This window comes from Arvicola amphibius, chromosome 10, assembly GCF_903992535.2.
Source record: "Arvicola amphibius chromosome 10, mArvAmp1.2, whole genome shotgun sequence".
In the NCBI taxonomy this organism is placed as follows: Eukaryota; Metazoa; Chordata; class Mammalia; order Rodentia; family Cricetidae; genus Arvicola; species Arvicola amphibius.
Genome location: NC_052056.1, coordinates 39,472,797 through 39,487,332, shown reverse-complemented (window position 1 = coordinate 39,487,332; position 14,536 = coordinate 39,472,797). Strand labels below are relative to the sequence as shown.

General features: G+C 43.2%; 1 protein-coding gene across 2 annotated transcripts in view; it reads right to left on the bottom strand.

Moving 5' to 3' along the window:
• Window positions 1–14,536, bottom strand: part of Gpr156 (G protein-coupled receptor 156) — a 60,087-nt gene that overhangs the window by 10,523 nt on the left and 35,028 nt on the right. Inside the window, exons 5-7 of one of the 2 annotated variants that reach the window (XM_038346831.1) lie at window positions 4,517–4,642; window positions 3,555–3,650; window positions 689–925 (exon numbers count right to left, since the gene is read on the bottom strand). In XM_038346831.1, the coding sequence (XP_038202759.1) occupies window positions 689–925; window positions 3,555–3,650; window positions 4,517–4,642 (459 nt within the window). The remainder of the gene's footprint in view (window positions 1–688; window positions 926–3,554; window positions 3,651–4,516; window positions 4,643–14,536) is intronic. The other variant, XM_038346832.1, reaches the window with a different exon arrangement.

Sequence of the window (14,536 nt, the reverse complement as noted above, 5' to 3'; positions counted from 1 at the left end):
CTGTGTTTCAAGACAGGGTTTCTCTGTGCAGCTCTGGATATCCTGTATCCTCAAACCTGCCCATAGACCAGCTGGCCTTGAACTCACAGAGATCTGCCTGCCTCTGCCTTCCGAGTGCTGGGATTAAGCGTGTGCTACCACCACCCACCCGGCTAATCTCTCCCTTTCATAAAGAAGATACTCTGTGTTTCCAGAGAGAGAGAGAGAGAGAGAGAGAGAGAGAGAGAGAGGAGAGAGAGAGAAGAGAGAGAGAGAGAGAGGAGATAAGCTCACTGTGTATCTGAGGGTGACCAGACAGCTCGTCTGCCTCCTTCTCCCCCAGGGGTTACCAGGGTGCACCACCACACTTGGCTAGGAAAACCATTCTACATCTTGAAGTTCTAACAGAAAATTCTCTACGAACCTGCAATCCCAAATCCCAAATTAGAAAAGAAAAGTCTTTCTGAGCTACACAGTAAGTTTCAACGCAGAGTGGGAGCTGGGTGGGAAGCAGGGGTGCGGTCACCTCGAGGAACAGACTCCCCAGCATTGGTAGCCCTCTTTGGCGTCACTCGGGAACAGAGCTGTCTTTTCCTAAGCATTGAAGAGGTACGGAGGGGCTGTAGGCCTTCTTCTGACCATCATGACTGCAGGGAAAGCAAGTGACCCATCGCGCCCGTGAAGAACCCTGCAAAGCACTCGTGCGTACCTGGGGAAGGAACACACAGCAGTTCACAGTGGTTGTGCAAACGAAGATCCCTCCAGATGTGAATCCAAAGACTAGATTAGGCCAGGAGTGCAAATATCTGGTGAGCACGAAAATCAGGCCCGCGGTGAGCAGCAGGAGGTTGACTCCGACCATGATGGTTAAGGATTGGTTCACCGGAGGAGAGCTGACATGGTTGGTCAGGCCAGCCAGGTAAGCACCATACAGCAGCAGCAGCCCCTGCAGGAGGAGCAGGAACCACAGGTCAGAGAAGCACGGTTGGGGCCAGTGTCCTCATGTCCTCATCGGCAACATCGGGCTAATCACATCTGCCTAAAGATTTGATTTGAGCTCACACTAAGAGACGTCCCTAGAAACCAGGAGATAAGTCCTTCTACCTATGGGTTCTGAAAGCCACTTCCGGTCCTTCACTAAGAATAAGATTATCCGAGGCTGGCGAACAAGCTATCAGATAATACAACGTTCTTCGGGGAGAAGGCACAGAACCTAGTGGAGGTGCCTAGGAGTTCCACAGACCGGCAGTGGGCACGCGGAAGGCAGGGGAGCCGGCTCCTGCTGTTGTTTATGTCGAGGAGGGGGGGCGTGCAGTGAGCGAGGCTGAATGGCATGTGGGAACCAGAAGGGACCTGCGGTCCCCTTCTCCAGTCCTGTGCTACAGCAGCAGGGCAGTGCAGAGGGAGGGGTTGTTATTTGATTTCCCAGGGTACTCAAAGGCACCATCTGCCTGCCAGGCTCTGCACCTGCAGGTCTGCCTCTGCCTGCAAGAACACGGGTTTTCTGTTCCACACAAAGGAACTCCATAGGTTACCGGTGCTCTGTGCAGCAGGGGTTCTTGGGAGGAGAAAGATGGGAAAAGAGGAGAACAAAGGCAGTCTGGGACCCCAGCAAGAAGGGGGGGAGGCACAGGCAGTGGGCGCTACATCTGAACTTCTTTGTGACATTTCCCGCCTCTATCACCAGGAACTGGGGCCCAGCTCTCTCTCTATTCACAAGCATAAATCTGTCCTCCCGGTTCTCACTTGTACTAGGGAGAAAATGGCATGGTTCCTGAAGGTGCTGTTTCCCCAGAGGCAGCTGCGCACATCTGGATGTCAAAGTTTTCATTGGCCATCCTCGGTGTACAGATTCTGTATGCACTGGTCTTTCTGACTTGCTCAGAGCACTATGCTACAAACCATTGCGACCAAGGACATTCACAACCAGGCATGATGGGTAACTGGGCATCCCAGCACTAATGAGGCTGAGGCTGAGGCTGAGGCTGAGGCTGAGGCAGCAGGATTGCTGTGAGTCTGAGACCAGTTTGGGCCACACATTGAGACCCTGACTCAAAACAACAAGAGTGATAACATCAGGAGGACAACAATAGCAGAATGGAGGGCTTGGCTGGTAGGGAGAGGAAAGGAGACCAGCCAAGCCCTTGTTCAGAACCGGAATGTGTAGATGCCATTGGGTGTGAGGTGAGGCCGAGAAGCAAGGGGATTTGGGAGAAGGAAAGTCAGGCCAGGTGTCCTGTTGACTCTGAAATCACATGACCTGGCCAACTCCAACTGCAGGCATGGCTCTTAGGAGTAACCTTGGAAGCTTTGGTTCTACCAAATGGGGGTGCAGGGTCAAACCCAGTCACCATCGGATCTTCACTGATGACCCTGGGTAACTGGTACCACTGAGTGCCACTCAGCACTTACGTCATGACTAGCTTTACCAAAGGTAAATAAAATCAATCCTGTGATTCTGAAATGTTAGATATGATTTTCACAAAAACAGTTTAATTCCATAATAAGGGAATATTAATTTCATTAATATTCTTGCTAAAAAGGGAAACAGGTATGAGTAAAAGCCACAGCGCCCATGACTGCTATTTGAGGGTGTCACACCTGATCCTTGATGGTCATCTACCTTTTATTAGCAAGCTTGTGGGGGGGGGGTCAGGCCTCCTCAGGAGCTCCTTGCTGGCAGGTGCCCCCAGGAGGTCCGCTGAGGTGCTATTCCTTTTCTCATACCCTACAGGCACCGCCGTAGTGAAAAGAAGTGCCATGGGAACGCACGGGAAATAATGGAGGAGGCGTACGAAGACAGGGCGTGGGGTGGAGGGGTGAAGTGGAGGACAAGCTCCAGAACCCAAGAACTGAGATGACCGAGTGCTTCAGAAGTGTCCAGAGCCAGAGGAAGAACAAGAATAATAAGATGGGAAGTTCTGCAGCCCTCACTAAGGGCAGGGGTGGCTGGAAACTCTAAGCGTGTGAAAGCGGCTCTAAAGGGGCTGTATCATTGTCCCTGCTTGAGGGGAGTTATGGCTCCCAGGGGTTAGATGAGGCTGGGGTTCATCTAGGAAGGGGCAAGGACAGAGTTCAGTGCCATTTGGTAGCATTCAGAGGCTCAGTTCCTAACCATTTCCAGGATACAAGCGAGTGATGGCTGTTTGCTTCCTGGATTCTTTAAGAAAAGAAAAAAGAAGCACTCCTAAGTCAGTTATGGTGAGTCACATTGTGAGTTCAAGGACAGCCTGGCTTACACAGCCAATGAGGACCCTCAATAAACAAACAAACTTCCTCCCTGAGAAACTCACCCCAAACAGAAAAACAGATCATAATATGAGAGAAACTGATCCCAGTGATTTGTTGGTAGACTGAAAGAAGGCCCATGAGGGGTTGCAAAATTGCCCCTCCAAATGTAAATGGTGAAGAAATAAAAGGTTCACAGTTTGGGACTTCCGCATGAGCCCAGGCTGGCTCTGAGCTCACCATTCTCTGTCATCTCTATCCATGAATAAATCTCATTAATTCGCCATTCTCTTTTCAAACCCATCTTATTGGAGACGGCCTGTAACCTGTGGAGTTGTGGTACCAACCTTGTATCCCCAAACCAGAGCAATCCAGACATCGGAGTACCGCGAAGCACAGGCGTGTGTGTTGGTCAAAGAGCAGGACACATCTCTCCCTGTCACCTGTGAGGGACACAGGGGCAGAACCAAGGGCATTAAATTCCTGGGACCACACAGCAGGGCTCTGTGAACTTCCAGGGGGTATGAACTCCTCTCCAGCAGAGAATTTCCCTGCTCAGTACGTAAAAATGGGAGAAAAATGTAGAAAAGTTCATGTTCTGTTAGAACCTAAACCAGAGTGCCTGAGCAAGAGGGAAGGGAGAGTAAGGTGGGTGGCTAGAGACACTGGGCCACTTTGGGGCTTAGCCGAGGGTGTGGGCTTTGCTACCACGGTGGCTTCAGACAGCACCTCGGCAGAATTACAAGAGTATTTCACATCGTGAACCATTATTCACAGTTCACTCCTTATTCACTGACCCTTGCAGTATTGATTCCACTCAGCCCTGTATCTGAACTCTTTCTCCTAATCTTCACTTGAGCTCAGTGAAGAAGGTGATCTTGTTACCTCCTCCTTACCCCGCTGTGGGAAAGGAGACTTAGGTTATGCAGCCTTCCCCCGGGAGCTTGACTGGTGCAGGGTGTGATTTGGGCTGAAGCTGAAGGATTACAGAGACAGCCTCAAGACATCACCTGTATCTCTCAACAGGAAGCGGACGGCAACTCCCTAGAGCCGGAGGTTCTCATCAGTGACTGCAAGCCGAGAGAGTTGTCAGGCAGATTCCCCATGCACTGACACCTGGGAGGACACCCACGAGAAGATCGGGGGCATGAGGAGCACCGTGGGTGGCAGCACAGCCTGCCGACAAGTGACAGGGTGCTCAGGGCAACCACGGCTCCTGACGTCTTTGCAGGACAGCTGTTCAGGGAGTGCTGTTGAGCTGGTGACCAGCACAGAACCCAGCCCAGATGAAGAGTTAGAAGGCCCTCACCTTCATGCTCACACCAAGTATCTGGAGGCACTGGATGGGATCAGTCAGCACCCACGTGACAAGCAGGATGACATCAGCCACCACCAGGACTGCCACCAACCCCAGCAACTGCAGGTCTTTGATAATCTGCAAAAGAGTCATGGTCAAAATGTCTCCTCTATTGCTGGCTGTATTTAACACGGTTGCTAGAGTGTGCCCTGTACTCTGAGCTGTGGGCTATAGTTGACAGCCATCAATGCCACCACCACTAGCCTGGTTCATGATGAGGCTGTAAGACCGAATGCCTCCCCTGTAAGTATATTCAGTTACTGTTACTGTTACCATTAAACATTTCCATTTGCTTAACATTTTGTTTGTTTATTTTGTTTTTGTTTTTCAAGATAGTTTATTTTTGCCCTGGCTGTCCTGGAACTTGCCCAGTGGACCAAGCTGGACCCAAACTCAGAGCTCTACCTGCCTCTGCCTCCCGAGTGCTGGGATTAAAGGCATGCGCCACCACTCAGCTGGTTTAATATTTTGACGTTCTAACTTTTCTGGCAAAGGTTTCCATGGGTCTTATAAAGGAAGTTCACTTTTATTTCTTGATGTATCTCTATGAGCATGTAGAGAAATGGAGAGGTTTTACTACCAGACTTCGCCATTTACTCAGGTATGGGATTGAAAAATGAAGGAATTATTTGTATTTTCTCTATAATTTGACTAGTATGAAGAGAATGTTTTTTTATTTATTGACTTTTACTGAGCACTACATTTTTCTCTGCTCACCTCCCTGCCTCTCTGCTCCCCTTCAGCTCTCTTCCATGGTCCCCATGCTCCCAATTTACTCAATATGTTTTCTAGCTCCATCCATTTGCCTGCAAATTTCAAGATGGCATTATTCTTTTCTGCGGTGTAGAATTCCATTGTGTAAATGTACCATTTTTTCCTTATCTATTCTTTGGTCGAGGAGTATTTAGGTTGTTTCCAGGTTTTGGCTATGACAAACAATGCTGCTATGAACATAGTTGAGCACATGTACTTGTGGCACAGTTAAGCATTCTCTGAATATATACCCAAAAGTGGTATTGCTGGGTCTTGAGGAAGGTTGTTTCCTAATTTTCTGAGAAATCGCCACACTGATATCTAAAGGGACTGTACCAGCTTGCACTCCCACCAGCAATGCAGAAGTGTCCCCTTTACCCCACAACCTCTCCAGCATAAGTTGTCATCAGTGTTTTTGATCTTGGCCATTCTTACAGGTGTAAGACTGAATCTCAGAATTGTTTTGATTTGCATTTCTCTGATGGCTAAGGATATTGAACATTTCCTTAAGTGTCTTTCAGCCATTTTAGATTCCTCTGTTGAGAGTTCTCTGTTATGTCTCTACTCCGTTTATTTATTCTTTTGATGACCAGTTTCTAGAGTTCTTTGTATGTTTTGGAGATCAGTCCTCTGTTCGATGTAGGGTTGGTGAAGATCTTTTCCCATTCTGTAGGCTGTCGTTTTGTCTTGTTGACTGTGTCCTTTGCTTTACAGCTTTTCAGTTTCAGGAGGTCCCATTTATTAATTGTTTTTCTCAGTGTCTGTGCTGCTGGGGTTATATTTAGGAAGTGGTCTCCTGTGCCAATGCGTTCAAGTATACTTCCCACTTTCTCTGCTATAAGTTCAGTGTGATGGCTAACTTTATGTTGAGGTCTTTGATGCATTTGGACTTGAATTTTGTGCATGGTGATAGATATGGATCTATTTTCATTCTTCTACATGTTGATATCCAGTTATGCCAGCACAATTTGTTAAATATGCTTTCTTTTTTCCATTTTATATTTTTTGCTTCTTTGTCAAATATCAGGTATTTGAAGGTTGTGGATTAATATCCAGGTCTTTGATATTTTTTTTTTATGCCTGTCTGTTTTTATGCCAATACCAGACTATTTTCGGTATTGTAGCTCTGTGGCAGAGTTTGAAGTCAGGGATTGTGATGCCTCCAGAAGTTCCTTTATTGTACAGGATTGTTTTGGCTATCCCTGTTTTTTTTTTTGTTTTTTGTTTTTGCTTTTCCATATGAAATTGAGTACCATTCTTTGGAGGTCTGTGAAGAATTTTGCTGGGATTTTGATGGGCATTACATTGAATCTGTAGATTGCTTTTGGTAAGATTGCCATTTTTAGTATGTTAATTTTACCTACCCAAGAACATGGGAGATCTTTCCACTTTCTGGTGTTTTCTTCAATTTCTTTCTTCAAAGATTTGAAGTTCTTGTCATACAAGTCTTGCATTTCTTTGGTTAGAGTTATCCAGAGATAGTTTGTGTTATTTGTGGCTGTTGTGAAGGGTGATGTTTCTCTGATTTCTTTCTCAGCCCATTTATAATCTGTGTACAGGAGGGCTACTGATGTTTTTGAGTTAATCTTTTTCCTGCTACATTACTAAAAGTGTTTATGAGTTGTAGAAGTTCCTTAGTAGAATTTTTGGGGTTGCTTATGTAAACTATCGTATCATCTGCAAATAGAGTTTGACTTATTCTTTTTTTGATTTATATCCCCTTGATCTCCTTTTGTTGTCTTATTGCTCTAGGTAGGACCTCAGGAACTATATTGAACAGATATGGACAGAGTGGACAACCTGGTCTTGTTCCTGATTTCAGTGGGATTGCCTTGAGTTTCTCTCCATTTAGTTTGATGTTGGCTGTTGGCTTGCTGTATATTGCCTTTATTATGCTTAGGTTTGTTCCTTGTATCTCTACTCTCTCCAAGACCTTTATCATGAGGGATGTTGTATTTTGTTGAAAGCCTTTTCAGCATCTAATGAGATGATCATGTGGTTTGTATTTTTCAGTTTGTTTATATGGTGAATTACATTGACAGATTTTCATATGTTGAACCATCCCTGCATCTCTGGGATGAATCTGACTTTAGAATGAACTATCATGGTGGATGATGGTTCTGATGTGTTCTTGGATTTGATTTGCCAGTATTTTATTGAGTATTTTTGCATCAATGTTCTTGAGTGAGATTGGTCTGTAATTCTCTTTCTTAGTAATGTCTTTCTGTGGTTTGGGTATTAGGGTAATTTTAGCCTCATAAAAAGAGTTTGGCAATGTTCCTTCTGTTTCTATTGTGTGGAACAATTTGAGGAGTATTAGTATTAGTTCTTCTTTGAAAATTGTGTAGAATTTTCTGAACCGAAACCATCTGGTCCTGGGCTTTTTTTTTTGGTTGGGAGACTTTTGATGACTGTTTCTATTCTTCAGCAGTTATAGATCTGTTTAATTTGCTTATCTGGTCTTGATTTAATTTTGGTAAGTGATATTTATCCAGAAATTTGTCCATTTCCTTTAAATTTTCCAATTTTGTGAAGTACAGGTTTTCACAATATGACCTGATGATTCTCTGGATTTCCTCCGTGTCTGTTGTTATGACCTCTTTTCATTTCTGATTTTGTTAATTTGGATATTCTCTCTCTGCCTTTTGGTTAGTTTGGATAGGTTTTATCTATTTTGTTGATTTTCTTGAAGAACCAACTCTTTGTCTTATTTATTTTTGTATCATTTTCTTTGATTCTATTTTGTTGATTTCAGCTTTCAATTTGATTTCCTGCCGTCTAGTTCTCTTGGTGAGTTTGCTTCGTTTTGTTCTAAAGTTTTCATATCTTCTGTCAATTCATTAGTGTGGGACTAAATACTATGAATTTTCCTCATAACACTGCTTCCATTGTGTCCCATAAATTTGGCTATGTTGTGTGGTCATTTTCATTGAATATTAGGAAGTCTTTAATTTCTCCTTTTATTTCTTCCTTGACCCATTGATGATTCAGGTGAGCATTGTTTAATTTCCATGTGTTTGTGAGCTTTCTGGAATTAGTATTGCTGTTGAATTCTAGTTTTAAGCCATGGGGTTATTCCAATTTTTTTGTATCTATTGAGGTTTGCTTTGTTACAGAGTATGTGGACCATTTTTGAGAAGGTTCCATGAGGTCCTGAGAAGAAGACATATTTTTTTCTGTTTGGATGGAATATTGTATAAATGTCTGTTAAGTCCATTTGAGTCATAACATCTGTTGGTTCCCTTATTTCTCTGTTAATTTTTTGTCAGACTGACCTATTCAGTGGTGATAGTGGACTGTTGAAGTCTCCCACTATAAGTGTGTGGGGTTTAATGTGTGATTCAAGCTTTAGAAATGTTTCTTTCACATATGAGGGTGCCCTTTTATTTGGGGCATAGATGTTCAGTATTGAGATTTCCTCGTGATGGATTTTTCCTATAACTAATATGAAATGTCCTTCTTTGTCTCTTTGGATTGTTTTTAGTTTGAAGTCTATTTTGTTAGATATTAGGATAGCTTCACCAGCATGTTTCTTAGGCATATTTAACTGGAAATTTTTTTCTCAACCCTTTACTCTGAGGCAATTTTTATCTTTGATATTGAGGTGTGTTTCTTGTATGCAGCAGAACTATGGATTCTGGTTTTGTATCCAATTTGTTAGCCTGTGTTGATCCTGCAAAGGTCTCTGGCTCTGATCTACTCCCTCAGAGGTCTCATACTCATGCCTAGACCCACAGAGGTCCTGGCTCAGGCCTAGTTCCTTGGAGGTTGCAGATTCACACCTAGACGGCTGCAGTGGTCTCTGGCTCTGCCCCACTTGCTTGGCAGTTGCTCCCCTGTACCTGCTCCTGTGGAGGTCGCTGTCTAAGGTCTGCTCTGGCCCAGGTTGCTGGCTCAGTCCTGCCTTGCAAATGCCCCTGGTCTGGATCTGCTCCTGCTCCCATGGAGCTTGCCATCTCAGACCTGCTCAGGCCTATGTTGCTGGCTCAGTTCCCTCCCATGGAGTTTGCCGCCTCAGGCCTTTTCCAGCCTAGGTCGCTGGCCCCAAGAGCTCTTTTTAAAAAAAAATGTATTCATGTATTGTGTTATATGTGCATGTTCATACACTCAGAGGTCAAAAGCCAGCTTGTGGAAGTTGGTTCTCTCCTTCCATCACATGGGTTTTAGAGATTGAATTCAGATCGTCACTAAGGCTTCTCGACACCTGGGCTCTTCATTTCTGCACAGAGTTAAAATCCCACTATCATCTGTCCAAGCAGTCACCGGGATCCCTTTTTCCATATTAAGCAGTTGCGGTCACTGCTACTTCAAGGCTGCTCACATCTCTCCTCTCTGCATGCGTCCTGTAAGCAGGTTCCTGACAAGTCCATTTCCCTTTCGCACTGCACTAAGGCTCAGCATGAGCGGCAGAGACAGGTGCTCATCTTGGACTTTTTTTATGAAGCGAGAATTTTTTTTTTTTTGGTTTTTAGAGACAGGGTTTCCCTGTAGTTTCTAGAGCCTGTCCTGGATCTAGCTCTTGTAGACCAGGCTGGCCTCGAACTCAGAGATCCGCCTGCCTCTGTCTCCCGAGTGCTGGGATTAAAGGCGTGTGCCACCACCGCCCGGCCGCGAGAATGTTTTTTATGACAATAAATCTTAAACTATTTATGACAACTTAATAAAAAGATGTATAGCACTGTTTTGATTTATTATGTTTAGTTCTTCATATGTCCTAGATGACTATCTAATTGGTAAAGACTTTTCCATTCTGTAGGCTTCTGCTTTGTCCAAATGATGGTGTCCTTTCTGTACAGAAGTTTTTAGTTTCACAAGGTCCCTTTTATTAATTGTTGGTCTTAATGCCTATGCTGTTTGTTCAGAAAGGCTTTACCTGTGCCAGTGAGTTCAAGCCTATTCCCACTTTCTTTTCTACCACGTTCAGGGTATTTGGTCTAATGTTGAGGTCCTTGATCTATTTGGAGTTCAGTTTTCTACAGGGTAATGGATGTGGTAGATCCATGTTCTTGACAACCACCAAAAGAAAGAACCAAGCCAGCTATAATGTTCGCAAGAGCAAGATAAACTTTGCTTAATCAAATTGCTCACAAGAGAAACCACTGCTAGCAATTAGGGAAAAAGACAAACTCTGTATGGAGGAGCAAAGATCAGGAGTCAGACCTCACCATATAAGGTCAAGTGAGAAGACACTGGGAGAGAGCATCTTCATCCAAGTACGGAAACAAAAGGAAACATTCAAAGGTTGGGATGCAGCTAGCGGTAGATCCACTGCCTAGTGTGAGTGACTCTGTGCTCCACCCCCAACACTACACAACAAACAAGTGGCAATATATCTTTTGGAAATACAGTCAAAATAAAGACATCTTCAGCCCTATGAAGCTGAAAGAGTTCAGCACTTCTACGCTCACACTAGAATGTTTTTAATCCTTCATATCAAGAGGGAACGATACCAAATGAAAATGAGGATATAAGGCTGAGGGTGGTTATACACTTCTTTATTTCCAGCACTTGGGAGGCAGAGGCAGGGGGAGCTCTGTGAGTGGCAGGCCAATTAAGGCTACATAGTGAGACCTCATCTCAAAAAAGAAACACAAAATGTGTACTGGCTATTAAGAGCACTGGAAATGCCAACTATGTAGGAAAATATGTGATTTATTTTCCTAAATTCCTTTATGAGATAACTGTTTAATAAAAATTATGACAACGGAGTGGGGTTTATAGTACATGTTAAAATGAAAGCAATAGCACACAGATTGGGATGAGAAGAAACGGAAGGACCCTGCTGCGTGGTGAGAAGTACACAGCAATTTTACCACCGTCTACAAAGCTCTCTAGAAACCAAAGAGGAAGGATGGATACCAGTTCATTCCACAACGTCAGGATTACCCTGATACCCAAACTAGGCAAGTGGATGCACTATAAGAAAAGAAAACTGCAAAGCAATGGCTGCTGAAAGCATAAGTGTGCAAATCCAAATAAAATTTTTAGAAAGAGGAAGTCTACCAAACACAAAGCATATAACAGTGTATGACTAACTTGAGCTTATCCAGGAATACAAGTTTGTTTGGGCACCCTATCATTTTAACGCAATCCATCTTATGAGCACATCAAACAAGAAAATAATATGACAACTTTAATAGACAAGGAAATTTGTTAGACAAAACCCAACACCAATATTGATAAAAAAAAAATATCAGGAACCTAAGGGGGGAAACAAAAACCTAGAGTCTATGAAACTGCAGCCAACATCCATGCTTTGTTTGTTCTTTAAAATATTTTTATTAGTAGACATTAATTATACATGATAATGCAACTCATTATGACATCTTCATGCATGCACATGATGATTCTTTTTGTTTTGTTTTGTTTTTGAGATAGGGTCTTGCTTTGGCTGGCCTCAAACTCACCAAATTCCTGCCTCTTGCTTCCCAAGGACTACTGGGATAAGCCACACACTCAATCCATGCTTAGTATGGAAGGGCTTCCCCATAAGTCAAGAATAATTGAAAGGAGCCAGAAAGAGGGCTCATCCTTTAAGAGCACCAGAAGAGGCCCAGTTTCCAGCATCTATGTGGAGCATCATAAATATCTGCAACTCCAGTTCCAAGGGATCTGATGCCCTGTTCTGGCCACCTTGGGCACTGCATGCACATGGTGCACAGATATACATGTGGTCAAGGCACACCTATTTATATAAAATAACAACAATTGAAGAATATTTTACTCGTCACCTCATTTTGAAGTTGTACTATTGCTTTTTCCAGTTCTCTCAGAAAAGAGCTCTTTACTTATGGGTGATGTGACAACAATGCAGAGAATCTAATGAGTCTATTAAAGAGTTGCTGGAAGAGCCGGGCGGTGGTGGCGCACACCTATAATCCCAGCACTCGGGAGGCAGAGGCAGGTGGATCTCTGTGAGTTCGAGGCCAGCCTGGTCTACAGAGCGAGTTCCAGGACAGGCTCTAAAGCTACAGAGAAACCCTGTCTCAAAAAACCAATAATAATAATAATAATAATAATAATAATAATAATAATAATAATAATAATAATAATAATAATAAAGTTTCTATAAGTCTGCACATGTTAGAATGACTGTAGTCTGGCATTTTGGAAGCTGAGACAGGAAGATCACCATGAACCCAAGGCCAGCCTAGATGACAGAGGTCAACTTGGACTATATTATGAGACCGTCTTAAAAATGAAACTGCTAGAACTCTTATGGAATTTAGCAAGGTTGAGACATACACAGTCAGCACCAAAACCCATCTGTCTGTCTGCATCTGAGCAAAAATCAATATAAAAGTATAGTTTACAAAACAATAAAACGTGCAACATCTAACAACTTAAAGGGTAAGAAATCTGGAAAAATATGTGAAAGCTTATACTGAGAAATGCACAATATTGCTGAGAAAAATTAATAAAAACCTAAATAGGTGGAGACATGTACAGGAGTTATAGATTAAAAACCATCATTGTTAAGAAATCAATTCTCAATAGTTTAATCTTAGATTCAAAGCATTTCCCATCATAATCCTAACGTGATTTTTACACAGATTGGCAAACCACTTTAAAAACGTGTTTGAGAGCTGGTGAAATGGCTCAACAGGTAAAACTGCTCGTCAGCAAGCCTGACGACCCGAGCTGATCCCCCGGTCCCAAATGGTGAAAGGAAAGAACCATACATATGCTGTGGCAAGAGTGCCCATTCTGTCACACACATGCACACGCGCGCACACACACACACACACACACACACACACACACGCACACACATATTTTTAAAAAAACTCTAAAATTTCTAGAAGTAAACTCAGGAGAAAAAATAAAAATTTTGATGACACCGATTAGGCAAATATTTCTTTTTTAAAAAATTTATTTATTATGTATATAGTGTTCTGGGCACCAGATCTCATTATAGACAGATGTGAGCCATGATGTGGTTGCTGGGAATTGAACTCAGGACCTCCGGAACAGCAGTCAGTTCTCTTAACCTCGGAGCCATCTCTCCAGCCCCGCAAATATTTCTTATATTTAATAACCAAAGCATGAACTACGAAGAATAAGTTGGCACTGGAGTGGGGCACACATCTGTAATTCCGGTACTCAGAAAGCAGAGGCAGGCAGATCTCTGTAAATTCAAGACCAACCTTGAATTCATAGTGAGTTACGCACAAGCTAAGGCTACCCAGTGAGACCTCATCTCAAAAACAAAAACAAAAACGTGCAGAACAAAGTTAAATACACACTGGCTGTATGCTCCAACCATTCTCCTCTCAGGTTTTGAGCAAAGAAAATGGAAGCATGTATCTGCAAATATGAGGACATGAATGTTCACACCATCTTTATCCGTATTAGTCCCAAACTGGAAACAACCCAAAGTCCATCAATGGGCAAACAGATAAACTACCGCTGTACACAGCAATGTGGAGGAGTAATTATATTCAAAATAATGACATGAATAAAACAAACCAGATTAAATAAGATACCCACTGCATGGTTGACAGCAGGCAGCCTTCCCACTGAAATACGTCACCAGGAGCAAAATTTTATTTTCATTTACTTATTTATTTTTGAGATAGGGTCTCATGTGTCCTTACTATGTGGCTAAGGATGACTTTGAACTTTTGTTTCTCTTCAATGCTTTGTTTGGAGCTGCTGGAGAGATGGCTCAGTGGTTAAGAGTGCTCGCAGAGGATCTACATTTGGTTCCCAGCACACACGTGGTGGCTCACAGCCATCTGTAACTCCGGTTCTGCGGGATCTGATGCCGAGTCTTACCTCCTTGGTCACAGGCACACACATGGTACACATACATACGTGTAGGCAAAGCACTCACACACATAAAATAAATATAAAGCTTGTTTTTTTTAAAGATTGGTTTTTAGTTTTAAATTAAACACATGTGTGCACTTTTGTGTAGGTATGTGCGCATACCCAACATGGGTGCCGAGAACCCAACTGTGCTAATTGTTCAACTATTTCTCCAGCCCATGATTCCACTGATGGAAAACCCTGGAAAGGGAAAACTAATCTTTAATGCCAGAAACCAAAACAGTGGCGTCCTCAGGATAGGGAGAGACAATGTAACAATGTGACAATGTAACAGTGTGACAAATGTAGCAATGTGACAAATGTAACAATGTGACAATGTAACAATGTGACTATGTAACAAAGGACAGAGGATTTTGAGCATCTGGGGATGGTGGAGTTTGCAGGAAT